This window comes from Tachysurus vachellii, chromosome 12, assembly GCF_030014155.1.
Source record: "Tachysurus vachellii isolate PV-2020 chromosome 12, HZAU_Pvac_v1, whole genome shotgun sequence".
NCBI lineage: Eukaryota > Metazoa > Chordata > Actinopteri > Siluriformes > Bagridae > Tachysurus > Tachysurus vachellii.
In genome coordinates, this window is record NC_083471.1 from 25734979 (window position 1) to 25750461 (window position 15483).

General features: G+C 44.5%; 1 protein-coding gene across 5 annotated transcripts in view; it reads left to right on the forward strand.

The window, feature by feature from the left end:
- The first annotated feature begins 3207 nt into the window (after positions 1 to 3207).
- kat6a (K(lysine) acetyltransferase 6A) overlaps positions 3208 to 15483 on the forward strand; it is a 37342-nt gene continuing 25066 nt past the window's right edge. For 4 of the 5 annotated variants that reach the window (XM_060883972.1, XM_060883974.1, XM_060883975.1 and 1 more), the window contains exons 1-2: positions 3208 to 3353; positions 10807 to 12060. In XM_060883972.1, the coding sequence (XP_060739955.1) occupies positions 11422 to 12060 (639 nt within the window). In that variant the 5' untranslated portion in view covers positions 3208 to 3353; positions 10807 to 11421. Of the gene's footprint in view, positions 3354 to 4029; positions 4146 to 10806; positions 12061 to 15483 lie in introns of those variants that run through there. The other variant, XM_060883973.1, reaches the window with a different exon arrangement.

The following is a 15483-nucleotide window of genomic DNA, read 5'->3' on the forward strand; positions in this document are numbered from 1 at the left end:
GTCCGTGTGCTCTTTCTACGGACCTGTCAGCGTTTGTTTTCCTTTTTTTCTTTTCTGACTGTTACGGTCATAATGCTTGATATTTTTGTGGCTTTTTTTCAAAACCAGTGCTTTCAAAATCTACTCATGTTCCTTACACGTCAGAGATGGGGGACTCGAGTCATATGACTTGACTCGAGTCAGACTTAAGTCGCAAATTTGAGACTTGAGACTTGCTCGACTAATATTAAAAAAAGACTCGACTTGACTTTGACTTGACATTCATGACTTGAGACTTGACTCGGACTTGAGTAAATGACTCAGAGATGGGGGACTCGACTTGACTTGAGTCAGACTTAAGTCGCAAATTTGAGACTTGAGACTTGCTTGACAAATATTAAAAAAAGACTCGACTCGACTTTGACTTGACATTCATGACTTGAGACTTACTTGAGACTCGCACACGTGTGACTTACTCCCACCTCTGATACACGTAAACAGGACCGGGCTTCGACTGAATGCGTGACGTGACGATGTCACACGACACATCTCGGGACAGATGTGCGGAAAATCCGCACGATCCGCAACGATCCTGTAAAAACCGCCTCAAACTCAAGAGTTTTTCCTGCTGAGGTTACGATCCTTTATAGCCGCTATAACATAAGTGACAACAGGAACTGCAGTTAACAGATAAAATATAGATCTTATGACGGTGGCACGATATTATAGGAAAATAATTCACTCCTTCATGTCAGCAGTGACGCTTCATCCCTCCTTTTCATCACACCGAACTGTTTTTGATTAATTTCTTATAGCAGCATGAAACGACGATCTTTATTGCCTTCGACCGGTTCGTGCTGAACGCTGTCTCACTTCTTAATCCAGTCTGATGAAAAAGATCCCAAAGGTACGACTCGAAATTACGATCTGAACCAATTCTCCAGTCAGATTGTGACACTGACGTTACATTAGCGCTGAGAAACAGCCTGCGTTTGCTTGTAAAGTGATTACAGCCAATTTAATTGCAGGACAAACAAAGTAAGTGTAAATAACAACGCCTTAAGCATCTTATTTTATTACTCGCCGTGTTTTAAACGAGCCTTCGACTCGAACACTAACATAAATCATACTCTAATTAATGTCGGATCAATTATGAAGTTAATTAACGCTGGCAAATTGGTATTTCTTTTTAAAGAATATAAATTAGCACTGCTTCTGAAGTGTGTGTAATATTGACCCACTCTAAGTGACACGGCAATTATTAACATTAAAACAATAATCACAGCCGAGCGCGAGAGAGTAGCAGCGCGAGTCAGTTCCATTAGAGTTCTGTCTTACTGGGCTTTATTGGGCAATAAACAAATTAAAGTGATTAGTGAATCAGTTGTCCTGCACTGGTGAAAATGATTCATGGAATCAGATCCTTGAGTAGATCTCTCTCTCTCTCTCTCACTCTATCTCTCTCTCTCGCTCTCTCACTCTATCTCTCTCTCTGTCTATCTCTCACTCTCTCTGTCTCTCTCTCTCTCAGTCTCTCTCTCACTCTTTCTCTCTCTCTCTGACTCTCTCTGACTCTCTCTCTCTGTCTCTCTCTCACTCTTTCTCTCTCTCTCTCTCTGACTCTCTCTCTGTCTCTCTCTCACTCTTTCTCTCTGACTCTCTCTCTCTCTCTTTCTCGTATGTAGTAGATGTAATAGAGGCGTCATCATTGTTTATGGAGTGGTTTATTGTTGGCTAATAAAATCTTTGACCCTGGCAGCTGTACTGACTTTGATTTGTGTGTGTGTGTGTATGAACAATTTTTTTTCTTACTTTCTCTTTCTTATTAGCTCATCTTGTGGAGAAAACACACACACACACACTCACACACTCACACACATTGCATGACATCTGTCTTTGCCTTTAATCTTTAGATATCCTCTAAAGTCTCTGTGACACGTCTCAAGATGTATTTACTTTCAGAAAGAGTCCGTCAGGTCTGTAAGACTTGAGTGATTTACACCTCAGCCAACAGAGCCAACAGAAACAATCAGCAATGGCTTAGAAAAGCTAAATTAGAGAGGTTTCAACAACAGAGCCCTGGTCCTCAAACGTTTTTAACTACAGTTAGAGATGTGTTGCACAAAAAATAAATAAATTTGATGGTTCATCTGTTCAAAGTTTATTTATTCGAGCTGTTAGGGGTTTTCACTCATTTTCTACCGCTTATCCGAACTACCTCGGGTCACGGGGAGCCTGTGCCTATCTCAGGCGTCATCGGGCATCAAGGCAGGATACACCCTGGACGGAGTGCCAACCCATCGCAGGGCACACACACACACACACTGTCATTCACTCACACAATCACACACTACAGACAATTTTCCAGAGATGCCAATCAACCTACCATGCATGTCTTTGGACCGGGGGAGGAAACCGGAGTACCCGGAGGAAACCCCCGAGGCACGGGGAGAACATGCAAACTCCACACACACAAGGCGGAGGCGGGAATCGAACCCCCAACCCTGGAGGTGTGAGGCGAACGTGCTAACCACTAAGCCACCGTGACCCCCCTTCACCAAACAGTTACCTTAAATTTAGAAGCACGCAACTGTATAAAATGTTTTTGTGTTTTGTAGCATAACAATTTCCTTCACTAGAACTAAGACGTCTGAACGTGTTCCAGCGTGTAAAGGGGAACGAAAAAGATCTGCACAGAACCCTGACTCTGACTCAACCCCGCCGAGCATCTGAGGGATGAACTGGAACTGGAGTCTCCTTAACATCCCGACGTCGGTGTCTGGTCTCACCGATGCTTGTACCTAGGCGCATGTAAATAAAAAATAAAATCCTTCCTTGAAGATTGGATTAGTTAAGTGGGATAAATCTGGAGTGAGAGATTCACACATAAATGGCAGTTTTGCTCTTTTAATATGCATTGTTTTGTTTTTTTTACGCTGCCAGCAGCAACTCGGAAAATCGAGACGGTCCCTAGGCGCAGCTTCAATACGCCTTGGAAGGGTTAGAACACACACACACACAAACACACACACACACACACACACACACACACCGTTACATTTTGGTGTAAACGTCTGTCTGTCTTTTATTTCAGGAATTTAACACAACATATCAGTTGTCCAGATGAAGGCTGTCATGTGTCTGCAGTCGGGATGTTTTTCTTCGCTGCAGTGAGAGCGTGTAAACATACAGACGGTCCCCGAGCCTCCGCCCCTCCCCCTCACGCATCGCTCCTGTTTCACACAAAGATGGCGGCAGCGCTCGAGCCTCCGCTCTCTCCGCCTGCGCTCACGGGCTCGTCGTCGTCGTCGTCCTCGCGCGCGTCTCCTGTGCGTCTCACCGCGTCCCTCACGGCGGCTCGACCCCAGATTCCGGTGAGTCGCGTCGGTTTATTAGGTTCTGCTTTGTTTTTAAAACGCTGTTTTGTTTTTTTTTTTGTTTTTTTTTTTAAATGGCGGAAGGAGTGTGTGTGTGTGTGTGTCTGTGTGTGTGTGTGCGCGAGCGCGCGCGAGGGAGAGAGGATGAAGGGGGGGGGAGTGTGAGGGGCTCCATTCCAGCCCGTAACTGGACTCCGCGCGCGCGCGCTGTCTTTCAGGGAAGCGCGCGCGCATGAGGGATGTAGAGCTCGCGCGCAGTAGGGAGGGGGTATAAATAGGGGCTGGTGAAGGCAGAGCAAAGGGATGGAGGACGAGTCCGAGGCCCGTAACGTTAACACACCGACTCCTGCTGTATAACTGTGTTTTATTATTATATACAAGTTTATATTTATATACGAGATCGGCTTCTTCTCCATCCTAAGACAAAGCCAGGCTGCTAAAATATAACAAACAACACAACACAAAACCCACCAAACGTGTTCATACAATAAAGTACAATATTAGTGCTGGTTAAAACACACACACATATACACACACACACACACACACGCGTATACAACGAATGTGTGGGAATAATGATGTTAATTCGCTCTGACTGCCTTGTCCGTCTCCTCGCCTACACCGCGCCATCGGCGGGCGCTCTGCGGGAGGGAGGGAGGGGGAGAGCGGGGGAAGGAAGCAGGAAAGTGGGAGGATGCGTCAGGGCGCACGGTGTTGGAAAGGATCCTCATCTTAACGACTCGCCACAGGCTGTTACTCAAACCGTAAGCAGCGTGTTCAGGTTCAGATGTAAGTCCTACAAAAATAAACACCGAGATTTCGCTTTCGTGTTCCTTTTGTATTGTCTGGTTTTCCCAGGCCGCGGATTTCACAGTGGGAGCTCTTAGGCTGTGTGGGTTAGCTTAGCTTAGCATAGGTTAGCTTAGCATAGCTTAGCGTAGCCTCGCCTCAGCGGCTAGGAATGGATGAACAACAAAAAAAAAACCAAAACAATAATAAAAGGCCAGTTTTAGTAATTTTATTGACCCGATCTGTCTTTGGTTTCATATTTTCTATTTTGTCTTAAACACGATTATTGGTTGTGCTTTTTTCCCCCTGAAAGCCCCGCGAATGTAAACAGTTTGCTAGCAAAACATGCAGCTAGCGCGGAAAAAAAAGTTGTTAGTAAACTATTATAATAACCTTGTAATTCTTCGGTTTAAACGCTTTAAACTCCGTTTCTTAGACGTTTATATGTAAAATTTAAAGTATTTATTCAAACGTATATGACCGATTTAACACGATATCTTCTGCTGTTTTCGCCTCATGGCTAAGTGATTGTTTACGTTTTAGATTGTTCTTCAGACGAAATCAAGAATTGTTCTGATTTTATTTTTCTTTTTTATCTTAAGTTATATATTTAAAAACAGATTTATGCCTGTAACGGTGCTGTAGTTACATCTTAACTAACTAAATAAATAAATAAATAAAATAAAATAAATTCCAAAGGCAAAAAGAACCAAAACCCATTTATTTTTGTAAATCAGTGCATTTTTGAACTCTATAGATGAGGAAATATTCAGGTTATATATTGTTCAGATTTATCGTAAACACATCATAAAGATATTCCTCAAAGCATCGACTCTTCAACCAAAACAACCACCACCTGAGGTCGTTTCCTGGTGGTGGCGGTTGTTTTAGTTGAAGAGTCGACGCTTTGAGGAATATCTTTATGATGCGAAGGCAAAAATACACACAGACTTTAGAGAGTAAATCTAACGTTTGTCCCGTCGACTCGTAGCCGTGGTGCTTTAGGAAGATCGTCCGTTCATCTTGACGCGTAAGGGCCGCTTATGGATCTCGCAGCAGGTCAGAAGCTCCATCTCTCAAACCTCGTCGATACTGTGGCGTTTCCTGTAAGCAGACATTAAACCTTTACAGAAGGAGTCTTCAGCGTCGGTCGTACGGCGGTCGGTTAGTTTACGCTTTCTCTGTAACCGCGGTGCAACTCGATCGACTCCCAGAAACGATCGCCAGCTACATGTCACCTGATTATTTCTCGCATAAAAGTCAAGTTTTTGCTCAAATCAACAGGAAAAGCTCCTGTGTGGCTTAGAAGCTTTATGACTGGTTACAGGAGCGATAAACGATGAGGTGTATTGATACGTTTTGTGTTAGAGACGTAAACGTGCACGTCGATGGTAAATGGATATAAAAAGAAACAATCTTAAGCTGAACTTTGTAAGTTTGAGCGAATCCGGTCGTTCGAGCAGGAGTTGGAGCTTATGCTTATTCGGCAGTCTGAGCAGAGCTTAGAAGAATCAGAGGATTGAAAGTCTTCAGCGTCTGAAACATGCCTGAACACTAAACAGGGATTTATTGAAGGTCATTTGATTCTTCTTCTGGTCCATCAGGAGTGTTTGACAGTTTGACCGTCATGGCCTTTTTTCCAGTTTATTGTACAGACGGGGTGATTTTTTTTCTCGTCTTTTGCTATTTCTCAGTGCTGATTCTAGATACACTTTTTCTTCTTAATTTTTCAAGTAAATGTTCAGATTTCTAAAATTTTATAATTAAAGGTCAAGGAGTGAATCTTATCTGCAAAATACATTTTGTTGTCAGCGCAAGTTTCTACAGCACAACAGTCGCGTTTAAAAGTGTTCAAATAGTTCTGGCAACCAGCTGTAGGGTGAACAGGGATGGACGGGTGTATACGGAGACTGGTGGCTTTATACGGAGACGTAAGAGGACAGAAGGGTGCATAGGGAGACTGGTGAGTGTATACGGAGTCGTACAGGGATGAAAAGGTGCATACGGAGACTGGCGAGTGCATACGGAGACGTACAAGGACAGAAGGGTGTATACGGAGACTGGCGAGTGTCTACGGAGACGTACGGGGATGAAAAGGTGCATACGGAGACTGGCGGGTGCATACGGAGACTGGCGGGTGCATACGGAGACTGGCGGGTGCATACGGAGACTGGCGGGTGCATACGGAGACTGGCGAGTGCATATGGGGATGAAAAGGTGCATACGGAGACTGGTGGGTGCATACGGAGACTGGCGGGTGCATACAGAGACGTACGGGGATGAAAAGGTGCATACAGGGAGGACAGAAGGGGGGAGATGTACTTGGAGACAGACGGGTGTATAAGCGGACAGACGGGTGTACACAGAGATGTATACAGGGATGCACACAGGAACACAGACAAATGAATCGTAGATAAAACTATTTTGTAACTGTTGGCTAAAATGAAAGTAAATAATACATGATCAGTTTTTAGACTGAAAGGTTGCAGTTTTTAAGATCTAATGCTCTGCTTTTCACTATTCTGTACGCGCAAGGCCGAACCTGCTCAGGCGTCGTGTTCCGTAACCCAGGTTTGACCCTTCAGGGCTGTTTTTACATCCACGTTCACAACAGAACACACCGTGTTTAGCTTAAGTGCCGTCTCTAAGAAGCTTTAAGCGGCGAGCTTCTCAAATCGCGAGTAAGATGTCTCAGGGGGCCGTTTTTATAAAGGTCTAAAGCATTAAGCTGAATTTTGATGAAAGCTGCAGTTACAGCTCTGATGTGATGCATCACGGATCCAGATTATATTCATGAGACTTAAACACGAGCGGGAATGGAGAACGATAACCCGATGATAGATCGTCTTCCTTTATTCTCTCTCTCTCTCTCTCTCTCTCTCTCTCTCTCTCTCACACCCTGCTCTTGTTTACAGACAGGAAGAACATGATGGATGGATTTATCCGAGGTCTCGTGCGCCATGTAACAGAAACGATTCGGCTGTCAAGTCTTTACTTTGGATCGTGCAGAACAAAATTCGGGAATAGTAACGTTTACCATCAGGTCAGCTGTGTGTCCGCTCAGAGGAATAAACCAGAATTAGAATCAGATTTATTGGCCAAGTGTGTTGTTGTTGACACACACAAGGAAATTGGTTCCAGCAGTTTGTGACTCTCAAAGGTACAGGCATAAATAACACTATACTATACAATACACACATAAATAACACTATACTATACAATACAGACATAAATAACACTATACTATACAATACACACATAAATAACACTATACTATACAATACACACATAAATAACACTATACTATACAATACACACATAAATAACACTATACTATACAATACACACATAAATAACACTATACTATACAATACACACATAAATAACACTATACTATACAATACACACATAAATAACACTATACTATACAATACAGACATAAATAACACTACACTATACAATACACACATAAATAACACTACACTATACAATACACACATAAATAACACTATACTATACAATACACACATAAATAACACTATACTATACAATACACACATAAATAACACTATACTATACAATACACACATAAATAACACTATACTATACAATACACACATAAATAACACTATACTATACAATACACACATAAATAACACTATACTATACAATACACACATAAATAACACTATACTATACAATACACACATAAATAACACTATACTATACAATACACACATAAATAACACTATTATACAATACACGCATAAATAACACTACACTATACAATACACACATAAATAACACTACACTACAATACACACAAATAACACTATACTATACAATACACACATAAATAACACTATACTATACAATACAGACATAAATAACACTATACTATACAATACACACATAAATAACACTATACTATACAATACACACATAAATAACACTATACTATACAATACACACATAAATAACACTACACTATACAATACACACATAAATAACACTACTATACAATACACACATAAATAACACTACACTACAATACACACATAAATAACACTATACTATACAATACACACATAAATAACACTACACTATACAATACACACATAAATAACACTATACTATACAATACACACATAAATAACACTACACTACAATACACACATAAATAACACTATACTATACAATACACACATAAATAACACTCTACTATACAATACACACATAAATAACACTACACTACAATACACACATAAATAACACTATACTATACAATACACACATAAATAACACTATACTATACAATACACACATAAATAACACTATACTATACAATACACACATAAATAACACTATACTATACAATACACACATAAATAACACTATACTATACAATACACACATAAATAACACTATACTATACAATACAGACATAAATAACACTATACTATACAAACTATACAAGAAAACAATGCAGACGATGAGACAGAATGAGTATAAAATATGAATATAGAATATAACAGATCAGTTATGTACATAAAGTGTTATGAGTGTAAATAACAATATTGTGTAATTATGCTTGTTGTACAACATACAGCAGCAGTAGTGTGTGTAACGTATACAGATGATGTGATGACTGACAGTCCTGATAACGCACTACTTAGGGAATAGAATTATGGTGAGTTGTTGATCAGGGTGATTGTCTGGGGAAAGAAACAGTTCCTGTGTCTGGTAGTTGTGCTGTTAAAGATAAATAATCATTGACGAGGTTGTGTGATGAAGCAGAGTCACCGTCACAGCCACGTATGTCGTGAAGTCTTCTGTTCTTATCCTCAAGCAGTCATAACGTTAAAAGCTCCTGCCGAATATCGTGTAAATCCTCCTTGTTCAGCTCTGACTCGTCGAGGCACTGACTCCACAAGACCCCCGAAGGTGTGCTGTGGAATCCGAGCCCGAGACCTTAGCAGCAGGTTCTTTGAGTCCTGTAAGATGAATCATTTGAAGGCCAAATCAACACGTTCCTCAAACCTCTGTGAACATCACAGTAACATCCACATGAATGAAGGACTCAAAGTTTCCCAGCAGGACATTACTCAGAGCTTCACACTAGAGTAACACACACACACACACACACACGGTCGTCCACACGATGTAAAAGAAGCTGTGATTCTTCAGACCAGGCCTCCTCCTTCTTCCGATGCTTCATGGTCCGGTTCTGATGTTCATTATAGTAGTTTGTTTGGTGTCGAGGAGTCTTCATGATCACTCTGATGCTCTTCACCTACTCAGCTCCATCCTCAGTGAGATGTGATGCTCTGTGTGATCTGACTCCTTTCTATCAGAGTCACCGGTGACTTTTTCACCAGAAGCTCTTCTGTCTGATCGGAGCAGACGGACTCGACTTTGCTCCTCACACTGAGACACATTACAACACCTGATCTAGTCTTCTAGATGTCTCTGGGTTCTCTCGGTTCTCTCGGTTCTCTCTTTACCTCTCGGTCTGTTGAATGTTTTGGCTGGTGACAAAACCATAAAGCGAAAACTTCTCTGTCCTGAAGAAGGGAAACATGCTGATGTTAGCGCTGATACTGGAGACTCCTTCCATTGATGTTACATAAACGTGTCCTTACAGGAAGCTCCTCTGTGTCCGTTTTATGTCGCGACTTTTGAGACCTTTTACTGTAGAAATAGTGACGTATTAAACTTGACTTATTTTTGTAATGAATCCCAATAGACAGACGGGAACATCACATTTCTTCCTCCCGTTTTTGATAATCTTTTCACTGTCTGTTCCTGCTCACCTCTTTCCCTCCATCTCTCTCGCTTTGTCTCTCTCCCTCGCCGTCTCTCACCCTCTCTCCCTCTCTCTCTCTTGCGCCGTCTCTCCCTCGCTCCCTCTCTCTCTTGCGCCGTCTCTCCCTCGCTCCCTCTCTCTCTTGCGCCGTCTCTCCCTCGCTCCCTCTCTCTCTTGCGCCGTCTCTCCCTCGCTCCCTCTCTCTCTTGCGCCGTCTCTCCCTCTCTCCCTCTCTCTCTTGCGCCGTCTCTCCCTCGCTCCCTCTCTCTCTTGCGCCGTCTCTCCCTCGCTCCCTCTCTCTCTTGCGCCGTCTCTCCCTCGCTCCTTCTCTCTCTTGCGCCGTCTCTCCCTCGCTCCCTCTCTCTTGCGCCGTCTCTCCCTCGCTCCCTCTCTCTCTTGCGCCGTCTCTCCCTCGCTCCCTCTCTCTCTTGCGCCGTCTCTCCCTCGCTCCCTCTCTCTCTTGCGCCGTCTCTCCCTCGCTCCCTCTCTCTCTTGCGCCGTCTCTCCCTCGCTCCCTCTCTCTCTTGCGCCGTCTCTCCCTCGCTCCCTCTCTCTCTTGCGCCGTCTCTCCCTCGCTCCCTCTCTCTCTTGCGCCGTCTCTCCCTCGCTCCCTCTCTCTCTTGCGCCGTCTCTCCCTCGCTCCCTCTCTCTCTTGCGCCGTCTCTCCCTCGCTCCCTCTCTCTCTTGCGCCGTCTCTCCCTCGCTCCCTCTCTCTCTTGCGCCGTCTCTCCCTCATGTGAGACAGCAAGGATGTTAGTTTTTGGGGGAATAAACCAAAACGAGTCACTAGATTTGAAGCTCTGTTACTTTAATCTGTGTGTTAATCTGTTTTCTTTTCTCTTTCCTGTTTTTCAGGGTACAAGAGCAGCCGAAACGCGCTTTCCGTGAAGGCAGACCGCCGTCGCTGCACCCGGAGCCGAGAGCTTCGTTCTGGACGTTTTAAATCCTACAGAAAAAGCAAAAACTGCTGGATGAATCTCTCAAGTTTTTCTTCTTCTTTGGATTGATTCTTTTTGGCGTTTTGTGTTTTTCTTTTTTTCTTTTTTTTTTAAACTATAATTTTTAACCATTTTTTACACTACATTGGAACTCCAGGTGTTTATGGGGCAACACGACAACACTACAGAGTGATCGATCCGGATCGATGTACCGACTGCGTGGTGTGGAGTTTTCACCGGTTTACTGAATTCACTGGGAATCTTTACGTGGACAGAGAGACACTGGGATTGTTGGGATCTATTTCTTTGGGGTGGGGGGGTCTCGGGGGGAGTTTATGCTATGGTGATCAGCCTCCTTTCTGATTCTTTTCGCTGCGGCTTTGAGGGATTCACCACAAGGGACAAAGGATAGAAAACTAGGAGCGAGGAGGAGGAGGAGGAAAAGGCGGCTCCAGGGCTGCTGAGGCCTCTGTGAGTGTGTGTGTGTGTGTGTGTGTGTGTGTTCTAGTGTGTGCCAGGACCAAACGCAGCCATGGTGAAGCTGGCGAACCCTCTGTACACAGCCTGGATCCTTGAGGCCATCAAGAAGGTGAAAAAGCAGAAGCAGCGTCCGTCGGAGGAACGTATCTGCAACGCCGTGTCCACGTCGCACGGCCTCGACCGCCAGACGGTCCTCGAGCAGCTCGAGCTCAGCGTTCAGGATGGCACCGTCCTTAAGGTCTCCAACAAAGGCCTCAACTCCTACAAGGACCCTGACAACCCTGGGCGCCTGGTCCCACCCAAGCCAAAGAGCGGAGTCAGTACGGGCGGAGGAGGAGGAGGAGGAGGAGGAAGCGGGGCTTCCAAGAAAGCGCCACTAGACTGGAACAAGCTGATCCGACGCGCCTTGGAGGGACTGCACGAGTCCGGCGGGTCGTCTCTCAGGAGCATCGAACGATTCCTGAAGTGCCAGGCGGATGTAGCGAGCCAGCTAACCGGCACGGCGGCGCCCCGGATCTTCCACCAGCAGCTCAGGCTCGCGCTGAAACGGGCCGTCGGGCACGGGCGTGTCCTTAAACACGGCCCGCTGTTCCGACTCTCGAGCAGCAACGACGGGAGCGACGGCGGTGACGGACGCGTAGCGCTGGAGTCGCTGCCTCCTGTACGCCTGCTGCCTCATGAGAAAGATCGGGTAAGAGCAGGAGATCAACAGGAAGCACAACAGCTTTCGCATGTGTTTGATTCAGACCAAGTGACTAAGCTCTTATCACATAACAGTAAAAAGATACGAGAAGTGAAAACCTCAGTGTTGTGTGTCAGAACATACAGCTTGGGTTCATACAGAGATTACAGATCATATGGTTCTGTTTCAGAAGCTCAATCAGATTAAGGTTCAGGTGTAAAACTGGTGCTGCTCTTATCAGTGTGTGTGTGTTATTGGCAAACACACACACTCTTTTACACACGCCCACATAACCTCACACACACACACACTCTTACACACACACACTCTTTTACACACGCCCACATAACCTCACACACACTCTTTTATACACACACACACACACACACACACTCTTACACACACACCCACGCGCGCACGCACACACACACACACACTTACACACACTCACACACTTTTACACACACACCCACGTGCGCGCACTCTCACAGACACCCGCGCGAGCACACACAAACACACTCTTGTGTATATATATATATATATATATATATATATATATATATATATATATATATATATATATATATATATATATATATATATATATATACACACACACACACTCTTACACACACACTCTTACACACACACACACACACACCCGCGTGCACACACACACTCTTACATACACACACTCTTACACACACACACACTCATACACTTTTACACACTCACCCACGCACTCACACAGACACCCGCGCGCGCACGCACACACTCTTATATACACACACACACACACACACACTCTTACATAAACACACTCTTACACACTCACACTTTTACACACACCCACGCGCACGCACTCACACAGACACCCGCGCGCAGACACACACACACTCACACACTCTTACACACACACCAGCGTGCACACACACACTCACACTTTTACACACACCCACGCGCACGCACTCACACAGACACCCGCGCGCGCACGCACACACTCTTATATACACACACACACACTCTTACATAAACACACTCTTACACACTCACACTTTTACACACACACCCACGCGCACGCACTCACACACACACCAGCGTGCACACACACACACACTCACACACTTTTACACACACACCCACGCGCACGCACTCACAGACACCTGCGCGCACACACACACTCCCACACACACACAGCGCAGGTTTTTTAGTTTTGCTGGACAGGAAGTTTAAATCGGATTAAAGTTGCAATCTGAAGTTTGTCAGTGTGATTTTAGTTATTAATAATTGATGATTTATTTGTGACTTTTAGGAAACTGTGTAAACTGCAGATCATCGTACAGTGTGTAGTCTTTGTATTTTATTTATTTATTTTAAAGCAGATAAAATGGAAAAGCAGTGTAGGAAAAATCTGTGGCGTCGTTATTCGATTCTGCGTTTTTTTTATTGATGAGAAAACGAAGACGACTTTATATTCAGTTGTCAGCTGCTGCGTTGACTTGGACGTGCGACGTGATCATTATGGGATGTCCAGGTTCACATTTACACCCAAGCTCTGACATGATGAGGCTTGTGTCCAACATTCGGTTGTGACACTCAGCGCTTAGGGTTAAACGTCCTGTTCGATACAACACAAGCTATTCAGTCCATATTAATTCTGGTCCGTCACTATATGACTCGATTCAATTTCAACATGATTCGCTTCTGCGATGATGTGATTTGACTCGGACCCAATATGATTCAGTTCAGCTCAGATATTGTTGGATTTGATTCGGGTCCAATATGATTTGACTCGTATCAGGACTGAATCAATTGAATATGATTCGTTTCCACACTGATATGATTCAGTTAGTTTCAATTTCAGTAGGATTTGTTCCAGTTTAATATAAATCTGTATCCCTCCGATGTAATGTGTAAATATACAGTAGGGGTGTGTGTGTGTGTGTGTGTGTGTGTGTGTGTGTCTGTGTGTGTGTGCACGCGCTCAGAAACACAATGCACACAAAAAAAATGGATAAACATTGCTTCTGTACCAGTGTGTTAAGGGAATTGTGTACTCTGTGCCGATTTATTCTATTATACCTCCCTATTCAATTCTCTCTCACACTCTCACACACACACACACACACACACACACACACACACACACACACACACACACACACACAGTCTCTCGTCTGGGGGTCACTGCCAGGGCAGAGGAGGGGGTTGTGAGTCAAACAGAGGTCATGGATACACACACAATCTCTGATTTTTTATTTTTTTTGTGGTTGTTTTTGAGTCTCACACACACACACACACACACACACACACACGCCATCATTTTAATGTGTGTGTGGTATTAAGAGCGTGGCTCATGACGGTACTAGGCATCAGTATGAGCATCCGTAACCTCTCCGTCACCCCTCACAGCTGCCTGCGCTCGGGTCAATCTCCGGACGTGAGAAAGTCCTGACTATAAATGATCACAGCTCCACATTACGTAACGATGTCACGTCTTCATCAGCGCCGCCGCCACATTAACTCCATACGTGAGCTTCAATAGAAACGTCAGAAATCTTTCATTAAATATTGATCTGATTTCAGATTTATTCCTTTTATTGAATATTTTGGTGTTTGATGTCAAAGAGGGCGAGGATGGGGGAGAGGAAGGGGGGAGATGGGGGAGAGAGAGACGGATGGACGGTGAGAGAGAGAGAGACGGATAGACGGTGAGAGAGAGAGAGAGAGGGCGAGAGAGAGAGAAATGGATAGACAGAGAGAGAGAAATGGATAGACGGAGAGAGAGAGAGAGAGAGACGGATAGACGGTGAGAGAGAGAGAGAGAGAGGGCGAGAGAGAGAGAAATGGATAGACAGAGAGAGAGAAATGGATAGACGGAGAGAGAGAGAGAGACGGATAGACGGTGAGAGAGAGAGAGAGAGACGGATAGACGGCGAGAGAGAGAGAGAGACGGATAGACGGCGAGAGAGAGAGAGAGACGGATAGACGGCGAGAGAGAGAGAGAGACGGATAGACGGCGAGAGAGAGAGAGAGACGGATAGACGGCGAGAGAGAGAGAGAGACGGATAGACGGCGAGAGAGAGAGAGAGACGGATAGACGGCGAGAGAGAGAGAAACGGATAGACGGTGAGAGAGAGAGACAGAGGGCGAGAGAGAGAGAAATGGATAGACGGAGAGAGAGAGAGAAATGGATAGACAGAGAGAGAAATGGATAGACGGAGAGAGAGAGAGAAATGGATAGACGGAGAGAGAGAGAGAAATGGATAGACGGAGAGAGAGAGAGAAATGGATAGACGGAGAGAGAGAGAGAAATGGATAGACGGAGAGAGAGAGAGAAATGGATAGACGGAGAGAGAGAGAGAAATGGATAGACAGAGAGAGAGAGAGACGGATAGACGGAGAGAGAGAGAGACGGACGGATAGACGGAG